The sequence below is a fragment of the Neopelma chrysocephalum genome, unplaced genomic scaffold (genome assembly GCF_003984885.1).
Source record: "Neopelma chrysocephalum unplaced genomic scaffold, ASM398488v2 Primary Assembly neopelma1_80, whole genome shotgun sequence".
Classification (NCBI taxonomy): domain Eukaryota; kingdom Metazoa; phylum Chordata; class Aves; order Passeriformes; family Pipridae; genus Neopelma; species Neopelma chrysocephalum.
In genome coordinates, this window is record NW_020897741.1 from 1,435,375 (window position 1) to 1,446,542 (window position 11,168).

Here is an 11,168-nt window from a genome sequence, read left to right on the forward strand (position 1 = left end):
TTCAGATCGGTTCTATAGTGAAATGGGTAGGGTTTTTTCCCCTCCATTGTTTGACTGGGAAATGTTCTTAAAGGCTGACCACTGAATGTTGGACATAATAGTATTTGCCTCTTTGAAGCACTGTCTCTAGGAAGGTCTTGCGCATCATGGGATTAGAGGAACGTAGTGGTTCATTCAAACACCCTGATTTGAATTTTATTTTTTTTTCTCTCCCCTCTCTTCCTCCTTTGCAAGGGCATCTTAACCTTTGTTATCTAGTTATATTTTGAAGTCTAATATCTCAAAATTACATCTGCAAAGAATACAGTATGTTTTTTGTAATAATAAAACATACTGGTTCATAAATACATGAGTAAAAACTTCTAACTTCCAGTAGATTTTTGTCATGGTATTTTTTTCCAGAAAACATGTTGAACTCTTTTGAGCTGGATACTGGGTAGCCTTTTTCACTCAGCTTTTTTCCAGCTGTAAAATTTGCTGTTTCTAGACTTACAAACCTTGCTTAATAAATGCTCACTGATATTCTTAATTGTCATCTTTAAAGATTATTAAAACATTAAATCTGATAGTTGTATAACATGTTTTAGACGTTAATGTTGATGCTTGCTCTTGAAGTACCTCCACCAGCTGGAAAAAGTAATCCAATGTGGATGAATTGACAAATTAAATATGTTTGTACTAAAGGCAAACAATGACTGTTGTAGGTTTCATTGAAAAGCAACATTCTAGATGTCAATTTTCTCCACATATGGGCTTACTTATTAAGTTACAATTACTTTTCAAATGTCAACAGTGGAATAATTTCTTTTGTGCCTTTCAAAGGTATGGGAACTAGTCTGTTTTTTTGTGAGTTGCATTTATGCTTCCAGCATGGGAAATTTGTCCTGTTCCTCAAATAGGCATGAAAATGTGGCACCCGCAAGGCTTGTTTCTTGCCATTTTTTCTTAATGGATTAAAGTGAGAAATATGTATTTAAAATAAGGAATAAAGTAATCTGTTTTAGCACAGTTTTGAACTTTCTAGCAATTGCTAAATAATAATTAGGCAATAATTTCGGGTTAAAGAAAAAAAACAACAGGGGAGGAACATAAGCAAACCAGATCTACCTTACAGATGCAGATGATGTCCAGTGTGATTTTGCAGGCAGTATAACTGAATGAATGTTCCTAGACCCTAGTGAGTAAATTAATTCCTGAACAAGGCTCTTGTTATGTCTGGGACTCTCTGCACTCTCCGTTACACTGTGTTACTGCTGTCTGTATCAGACAACACAGATAATAGACAATACAGAACAACATAGAAATGGAAAAGAATTTACGAAATTGTGATAAAACAAATGTGCTGTCCTGTTTTCTAGATAAAATAATTAGACATAGAGCGTGTACTTTGAAGGACACTGCTCATGCTATCATCGCTGCTGAACTGGACCCAGAATTTAATAAGATGTGTGAAGAAATCAAGGAAGCGAGAAGAAAAAGAGGTATGTTTAACTTCATTTATCGTAACACAACAACCTGTGGAGGCCCCCTGTAGACAGACAGGAGTGGCCTCACATCCCCCTTGTGGGGGACTTCATCCACCCCAATACGTGCTGGAGAGACAACACTGCAGGGCATAAACTATCCAGGAGGTTCCTGGAATGTGTTGAGGGTAACTTCCTTCTCCAAGTGACAGAGGAGCCAACAAGGAAAGGTGCTGTGCCAGACCTTCTTCTCATCAACAAGGAGGGGCTGGTGGGGAATATGAAGCTCAGAGGCAGCTGGGTCTGCAGTGGCCGTGAGGTGGTGGGGTTTGAGGTCCTTAGGGCAGTGAGGAGGGTACAGAGCAAGGATCACTATCCTGGCCTTCAGGAGAGCAGACTTCAGCTTCTTCTGGCATCTGCTTTGTAGAGTCCTGTAAGATAAAGCCTTAGAGGGAAGGGGAACCCAAGAAAGCTGATTAATATTCAAGTATCGCCTCCTCCAAGATCAGGAGTGACATGTCCCAACAAAGAGGAAGTTAGGCAAGCACATCAGGAGGCCTGCATGGATGAACAGGAGATCCTGGACAAATTTAAACACAAAAGGGAGGCCTACAGAGAATGGAAGCAGGGAAAGGTAGCCTGGGAAGAATACAGAGAAACTGTCTGGACAGCCGTGGATCAGGTTAAGAAAGCTAAAGCCCTCATAGAATTAAACCTGGCCAAGGGACATCAAGGGCAACAAGAAAAGCTGCTGTAGATATATGGGATAGAAAACAGAATTTACAAATGTCCATATAAAAAATAAATTTAAGAGGAAATATAGAATGCATGTCAGATTTGGATGATGCACATTAAAGGATGACTGAGCTTGGAACTTGTCTACTTTTTCCAAATGTATGAGCTGGTCTGATAAGACACTGTCCTTTTCAAAAGAAGGTTGCATTGCCTACTGTTACAGATAGTACTGTAGAACCTGGTGAACACATAAATGTTAGGACTGCTGTACCAACTGAAGATGTGGTGAAACCAGAGCTGTGTTCTGAAAGTGCCATGTAATGCAGTATAATAATTATGATAATGGAGAATGACATTTAAACCACTGGATTCTCAATTCACCCTGGTATGTGCAGAAGTGCATTTTTGGTGATAGTATATTGATTTTTTTTGATTAAGAAACAACTATTACATCCACATTGAAGGGAGCATGAGGTTGAAAATATAACAGCCCAGAATTAGGAAATAGAGACCCCTACAAAATTATCACAGTTATTTTCAACTTCTAGTCCATAGACCTCCAAGTCTGTGTATGGCTTCTAAAGTGACCAGAGAAAGTAATCAAAAGTCCAAACATATTCCCAGTGTGGGAACAGTGCTATGTTTACATAAAAGATTCCGCCTCTATGGAAAATTTTTAAAGTTCTGAAAGTTGAAAAAAGGTTGAAAATCACTAAGCTATAACATTAGAACAAAATTTCATGCTGAGTTAGGGATTATTGATTTCAATAATTCCAGCTTTACCTTGGCAAGTTGTTTCCTGCTTTGGCAAAAAAACCCCCTGCATTATTTGATTTCGAGGTTGAATTGACTGATCTCAACTTGTAACTTCTGGTTCTTAAAATACTTCTGTCAGTAGATTGAAGACGCTTTATTAATAATTTTCTTTGAACTATGCAGGTATCTGTAGACTTTTTCTTCTTCAGGTTAAAATGGATACAATTCCTTTTATTTTCCCATTCAGTCATGCATGTTTTTGTCTAATTTTGTGCAAGCCTCCAATGTGTGTCTTGAATTGTGGATAAGTGAACCAATTGTGATTCACTGTGTATGTAAAACAGAACTAATATAATGCCTTCATTTCTCCTCTGTACTTTTCTATGAGAAGTATAAGAATATTCACAATTCTGTCCATAGTGTCATGCTGGGAGCTGTGCTCAGTTAATTATCTGAGTCCCTGTGATTGTTAAAGGTTATTGCTTCCGAGGTTAAAGTAAATGTTTGTAAGAGCTCTTTGTTAGACCGTGACTCAATGGCCTGTAGTCCTTTCTTGCAAGTTTGCAAGAACTAACTGGAATGTTGCCCTTCTTTCTGCGGCAGTGGCCAAGTAATATATATATTTTTGGGGTCAAAACCCTATTGAAAGGAGAGAGGTTCTTAAGTCATAATTAAGGCTGATGGCATTGTGCAATGGAAAAAGCAGGTACTTCTGGTGTGAGATGCTGGTTAGTGGACCTTTAGATACGGGTAGGTGACAAGCAGTGCCAGTTGATTGTGAAGGACGACAGCTCACAGACAGCAATGGACAGGTTTCAAAGTGGATTCAGTACATAGGTATGGAAGTCGTTACAGTGTCACAGTGACAGTTCAAAGATGCTCGTGCTTCTGGACCACATTGTGGTGGTTTCAAGAAGAAACGAGCTCTGCAGCTGGTCCAGCTGTAGAATGTGGAGGGCTAAGATCACTTACTGGGTTAGCAAGGACGCAATACTTGGAATGCATGGAAGAATCTGTTAGATTAACTGGTTAGGAATGAAGGAAAATATATCAAGTTCTTGAGGTCTGAGGAAGCCTCAGGCTGCAAGGCAACAACGAGAGATTGTCCTGTTCCTGGATCAGAGGTTGTGTCAAAGATTGTGGTGGTGCAGATCATCAGGATGGCAGCACTTCAGGAACATAGTCCTGGCACTGGTCATTGTAATGGATGCCTTTATCCCGTTTTGCTCTACAGAATATACTTAGCAAGAGAGCAGATCAGCACAATCACAGTGCATCTGCTGGTCTAGACTTTGACGTGTACCCTGTTTCAAAGTAGTTTGAGCAAGGGATGAAAAAGACTAAAAGCTCCATATCTATTTTCTTCACAGTGCTTTTGGAAAGTTATTTAACAGTCTTACGCAGTTGTAAAATGGAAGGTATTTTCTACATTGCTTTTTGTACAACTTTTCTGGTTTTGTTGGGGTTTTTTTTTTTGGACAGATATACCATTTTTACTTAGTACTGTGACTGGTGACCAGTCTCAGAAGTACAGCAATGTAACAAAAAGATAAACTGTACAATAAAATCAGTATCTAGAAGTTAAACTGGAATTTCTTGTTCCTGTATGACTGAAATGGGGTGCTTTTGTTGAAAGAGGCTGAACCTAAGGATAGCAAGTTTTAAGTTGGTAAAATAAGAACTATATATCCTAGATTATTGAAATTTGCAATTTCTTGTTGAGACCAGCAGATAAAAAGGTAGAAGTGGTGGATGTTTTGAATAATGAAATATGTTATGCAGTTTAAAATATTTGTAATGGTACCTAGAAATTTACACTAATTACTGACTGTGAGGTAAGAGTTTCTTTGTGAATCTTTTAATTTCTGCATCCATTAGTTTTGATGGATGTCAGCTCTTGATCACTTGGTTCTGGTTTCTATTGGAGACATGATAGGATATATTGAAGACCATTTTAGGGATTGGATAGGAAATTCTGGTTCACAGATATGAAACTTCAGAGATTCATTGGTTTCTTTAAAATGTGCTTAACCAATATGAAAGTTTGCCTTTTTAGAATTTAATTAAAAACCCTATGAAACAGTGGAAGCAATGAGATGAACCACCTTAGAGAAAGCAAACCATACTTTTTGTTGAAAGCAGAATTGCATTTTCTTAATCTAAGAGCTGTTGATTCTGAAATGGGTCCATAGATCACAGTGACAATACAAGGTTCTTATTCAGATACTCTTTTTGATGTGGCAGAAAATGCCATTATGACTTGCCACTTATTTTAAATCATCTGTTTAAAATCGGGAAAAATCAAAACGGTCAGTGAGAGTTTGCTTTGTAGAGGAAACATGGATAGAAGAGTGCAACCTTTGGGGATTCAAGTGTGAAAAACAGTCACAGTTTTCTAATCTGTGAGAGCTGTCAGTTTTAAGACCATGTAACCAGTAAGATATTTTGACAGTAGAAACCAAATATTCTTGATTCTAATCTTTGCTTTGGGTGTCCAGCTAAATATTAATTGACGTGTTGCTATTGCAATATGGTATTCCAAATTTTTTCTTAAATTCAGTAGTTTTATGCAGTTTGCTTTATTTAAATAGGTATGGTTATCTTTTGCATGCAGGCTTATCAGTACCAGCAGAGCAGATAAATCCTCATGGTTCCACTGTACGGAAAACAGAAGCTCGAGTTGAAGAGGCATTTCGGAACAAACAAAAACCTACGATGGCAGTGTGGCCCAACTCTGCGACTAAATGTGCATGTGAGTACTTTGGGTGATAATTGTGCAAAATTAGAGGTTCTTCCAAGGGCAAACTTTTCAAATATGTCTCTACTACTGCTTACTGATTATTTTCAGAAGTAATTTTACACAAAGACGTGGAACACATACTCCTTTTCTGACTATGTGAAATCTCTGCCCAAGAGAAGTTGTAAAGAAGCAGAATTTCTGTTTTTATCATAAAGAATAACTGTTTTTTGAATGCAATATGAGTATTTTGCATTTTTCTTTGTAAACTACTATTTTTCAGTCTAAGACAACTCTGATCTAATTGGAAGATCAATTTTATTGGTTTAATGAGTGCTCAGGTTCTTTTAACCTCTGTGTATGGACAGGTACATACCTACATACTGCGTAATACTCTCTCACATGCACTATACTCACTTTCTACTTCAGTACATTCAGTATCATGCTAAAAGCTAGAAAGGAGATTGCCATAAAGGAAAATAGTTAAATCTGCAATGGTTTTCAATAGTTAGTAAGCATTACTGGAGAATATTAAGATATGCTCACTGCAGCCTGCTGGATTAATCCAAGTAAATGATCAAAATCTCTAGGATTGTGAGGTGTGACTGTAGATAATCAGAGGCACTGCCAATTACTTTCAAGAGGTAAGTTGATTAGAACAGGTAAATACCTGACAACTGTTTCCTTAATAAAGAAAATAAAGACTTCAGGAGAAAGTGAGTATGAGGAACATACTGATAGTTGTGCATGATGTTTGTGCTGAAGATGTGGAGTCCATTATTAATATATTATTAGTAGCCTTATCAATTATTGCTTAGTAGGAAAACTAATAGATTGAAGTAGACAAATTTTCATTGGTCTTTGTGTCTCCTTAGTGGTGCTTTTCCTTGATGAGAAATCCTTTTCTAGGCACAGTGATAATTGCCCAGAGATGAACATTGTTTACATATGAATGATAGTGTTGGTGTCAAATGGTTTAATTAATTAGAGGTGTATGGTTTTATTTCCTGAAGCTGTAATTTCTTCCGTTAAAGGAATTGAAGTCAATCTACAGAATTATGGCTTGAATAAATTGTTATATAATAAATTGATGATGTGGATCCAAGCTGTTCTTTATTCATTTGGCAGCTCATGCAAAAACAGAAGTGGAGGGAAGGGATTCCCAAATTTTTTTTTTTAATTTTCTGTGAAATCCAAGATGGAGATTCTCACTCTGGCTGATCTACAGAGCACTTTCATAGCTGTGCAGCAGATGGTGGGGTTTATAGACCTCCAAGCTGGACATCTCTTGGGAAGAGAGGGAGCAGCCGTTGCTCATGACTTGCATCCAGAGCAGCTCCTGTTTCTTCCCTGTTGTGGAGGCAGTGGCAGTTGTTTGAAAACTCAAGCCATCCACTGTAGGAAACTGCCAGTGTCTCTGTAAACAAAAAAGTTACTGTTAAGGCACTGATCCTGTTAGTATTTTGGTGATTTAGCTTGGAAGGCAAGAAAATTTGAGGCTTAGTGGTGTTTGGGACTGTGATCAAATGAAAATCTTCCTTTTAAGGCTGAGTCTGGGAAAGGTAACTAGTCCAGGAGGGATGTGATGCATCTAGTAATCAAGAGAGAGAACCAGGAATTGGTGAGCAATCACAAATCTGCAGAAGGGATTCAAGTAGTACATGGACACACTTAAAGATTGGTCTGGTCAGTTCAGTAGCAACTAGAAATTAGGAAGAGAAACGGCCTTAAAAGGGTGCTTGGAGGACAGAGCTAGAGAAGGATGAGAGCAGAACTGAGCAGACTGTTGGGAGCTCGAATAGCAGCAAATGATATTGTGGATTGTGATTGTATAAATGGAAGAAACAAGTTTAGAGAAGGGATTTCTGAGCAGACATGATTTTAGAGGTATAGTGGAAATTTTTTTTATGGTCAAGAACTAAGATTTTTTTTTTTTTGAAGATTATAATGTATTGCACAAGCAGAGTAACAAATATTTTAATTGCACAGGATAAAACCTGTACTTTTCAATTAATAATTCTGAAAATCTTTCATTTTTTCTGCTGTTTGAACTTGAATTAATTTTTTTCCGTAATAGAAATCCTAAGGAAAAAAATCACCAATCGTAACATTATTTTCCTGATAAGTTACTATTTTTTAGAAGCTTTTGTTTTACAGTATTTTAGAGAATAGCTGCAAAAAGGTTAATTCAGATGAAAAACTTTAGAACTCTAAAAGAAATTGTTGTCAAGTATCTTCTCTAAAAACAGAGTGAACTTGCAGACAGTGCAGCAGCCTTGCCAAATTTAAAGCACTGTTCAGTAGAGAGAGTTAGATTATTATATGTTGGTTTGTTTTCTGAGGTTATGTATTTTGTATAAAAGTTTATTTAGTTTTTTTGTTACCTGTTATTTTGTGATTCATATAATTTTTCTGATGTATTTTAGATATTTTGTTATTTGATTAGACCAAGATGAGCTGTCAGAAGTGTGGCACAGAATAGTTGTTGTGTTTGAAGGCATGGTGGTACATGTTCCTGAGCTAGATTTCATCTGCAGCTTCCATTTCCCTCATTGAAGGTACAGCTGTGGTGGATTGTTTATCACAGTATAGATGAGTTTAAAATGTATTGCATTACTAGAAGTTGCTGAAAATCTATTTGGGCAAGTTCTGCCACAGATAATTTAAAATATTTCCATATCAACAGTGTATTTTGAGAAAAGCGCAAGTGTTCTGGTGGGAACTTAGAACGGAACATAGGTGAAAAGTCTGATATAAGTAGTTTTATGATCATAGAATCACAAAATTGCTGTGGTTGTAAGGAACCTCTGAAGATCATCTGGTCTAACTCCCCTCAGAGCTGGTTGCTCAAGACTTTGTCTAATTATATTTTGAACATTTCCAATAAAGGAGGCTCTGTGATATGCCTGGGGAACCTCTTGTACTGCTTTGCAACTCGCACGATAACTTCTTTTCCTTAATTTTGAATGTCTTGTATTTTGATCTGTGCCCATTACCTCTTGTCACTGTGCACTGATGAGAAGGGTCCTGTTTTGCCGTTGTGTGGAAAAGGAAATTACCAGCAATATACAGTTCGGTGTGTCTGCTAAAGTAAGTGGTTTAGACACATACTAGCACAGAGAGCATCAGCATCTCTTTAATTGTTGAGATACTGTATAGTAAAACTTTATCCAGCTGCTCCATTTTGCCAGTAGATGGGGCATGTTGCATGCTGTTTTACTGTCTTGCAGTTGCTTCCTTCAGTGTTACATATAAATAAACTCTATGGGGATGATTCGGCTTTCCATTCTTATCTTTTTTTGCAGCATTTAATGATAATATATTGCAGTGATAGACTGTAGATTTTATGTTTTCTTCATAGAGAAGATGTCTTTTATGCTACATGATAAATAGCATAGCTGTGAAAATGGCATTTGGAGCAAATAAAAAAAATTTAAATCCTTTGTGTTACGCAAAGTATTAAAAATACAAGTTTTATATAAAAGTCATTTTATGAAATATGAAGTAAACACACTGTTAACTTTTCCCAATAATTTAAGTGATTAGTGATCTCTATAGAAAGAACTGCAGGGAGATCAAGCAAGGATCTAAAAAACTGTTGCAGAAAATGTAGTTCCTAAATAAATAATATTTTGTGTGCGTTTTTATGTTGGCTTTTTTTTTGGTTGGTTGGTTTTTGGTTTGGGTTTTTTTCCCCCTTAATGGTGATCTTTGCTGTCATGTGAAACTTATGTGTTTCTTCTTTAACATGGAAAGGATTTTGTTTTGCTAGTATTTTTTTTAAAGATTTTTAGAAAGAAAAGGCCTTTTGTTTACAGTCTTTCTCAGAAACCATTTTATTCTCAGTCATTGTCTGATTTTCATCTGTTTAGTGTCCCTGACATCTCTGTTACAGTGGTGTCAGTGATTGCTGTACTTCAGGCATTCCTGTGGCTGCAGCAATGCCTTATCAAAGGACATGGCAGACCAATGGTTTTTATTATTCTAACTATTTCCTGTCTTTTGGTTTAGTTCTGAGTTTTGATTCAGAATTTGGATACTGGCATATTAACAGTCATCCAGATGCTAACATTAAATTTTGAGTAGCTGCTGTTTTGTCACACATCCTACACTTGCTACTGTTTTGTCGTCTCCTCCCGCTTTCCAGATTTGACTTGGATTATTTCTCACTTGAGATAGAGGCAAGTACTGTAACTTGACAGACATCATTAAAAAAGATTTTCTGGGATTTGAGGACATCTTTTCTCAGGGCTGAGAGAACTGTCTCTCTTTCTTTCTTTATCATTTTGTTCTGGGTAGTGTAGGAGTTGGCATTCTGGATGGGAGTAGTTTGATCTCTTGTGTCTGATGCTGGCTTCAACCAGATGCTTTAAGAGGAACTTGCAAACATTTGAGAAATATTTTTTTTTAATGTCTGATTTTGATGAAATACCAACTCAACTGATTCCAAGTTGGTTAACAGTTCTTTAAAAACCCATAGGTTTTGTAATTCTTCTTATTTAAAAGGCAGTTTAATGAATTTGTGGGAGTTCTACTAAATCTACTTTTTTGGCATCCCATCACTTTTAGACTCAGTGATACCTAGTGGCAAAGAAATATTCTTTCATCACTGTTAAAAAGCTGGCTCTTGAATTGATCGAATGTCTCCTTTCTCTGACAGAGGGCAAAATGGGTTCTAAAATTTACCTGATCAGTGACTTTTTATTATTCTCTTGTTATTCATCTCCTTTATAACTCAGTAATGCAAGATGGCTCAGCCTTTCTTAAGAAGGAGGTTTTCTTGAAGCATTATAACCTCCTTTCTTAGAAACATGGTAAAAAGGTTTTTTAATTAGTTCTTCTGAAGTCAGGTTTTTTTCCTTTAAGTGGTATGCACAAGTGAGGTAATAAAAGCAGTTTTCAGACGAGATAGATCCCTTCCTTCCTCTCTTTCTAAATCTGCAACAACGTTTGCTTTAAATTTGGATGATAAGTTTCTGTCTGCAGAAGTTGTGGATTTTCTGGTGGTTAATACCCATTTCTTCAGATTTCTTTGTATTGTGTTGGGTTTTTTCAATTTTGTCTCCTTGATAGAGAAACCACCCAGTAGCCATGATTCTTTCTTGTTTGTTCATGGCTCCCTTAAAGCAGGAAGCTGTCGTTCATTAGTCCTTAAGAGCCAACGGAAGGTACAAAGAATATGTATAGCTGGAATAGTTGCTGTTGCACAGAGGTAATCAGCAGTGGGAAAATGAGCAGACCTATAGAGGTGGAAAGTCTAAAAATTATCTCCACAGGTGGCATTAATCTGATTGTCTCTTTTCTTTTGACTTCATTTTCCTCTTTAATTTTCCCATGTGACTGTCTTGTCAGGTATTTTACTAACATAATAACTCTGGTTTCATGTAAATTATATTTCTATCTTGGTTTCCCAAGAAAATCATACCAGTGCTCTCTGTCCATCTCTGCTCCCCTAATAACTTGTGAATCATTTAGCA

At 36.8% G+C, this 11,168-nt stretch overlaps 1 protein-coding gene across 3 annotated transcripts in view; it reads left to right on the forward strand.

Annotated features, from left to right (window-relative positions):
- The window catches only part of ATAD2B (ATPase family, AAA domain containing 2B), a 75,136-nt gene that overhangs the window by 49,927 nt on the left and 14,041 nt on the right, over window positions 1-11,168 (forward strand). For all 3 annotated transcript variants that reach the window (XM_027690061.1, XM_027690060.1, XM_027690062.1), the window contains 2 exons: window positions 1,359-1,481; window positions 5,569-5,706. In XM_027690061.1, coding sequence (XP_027545862.1) covers window positions 1,359-1,481; window positions 5,569-5,706 — 261 coding nt within the window. The remainder of the gene's footprint in view (window positions 1-1,358; window positions 1,482-5,568; window positions 5,707-11,168) is intronic.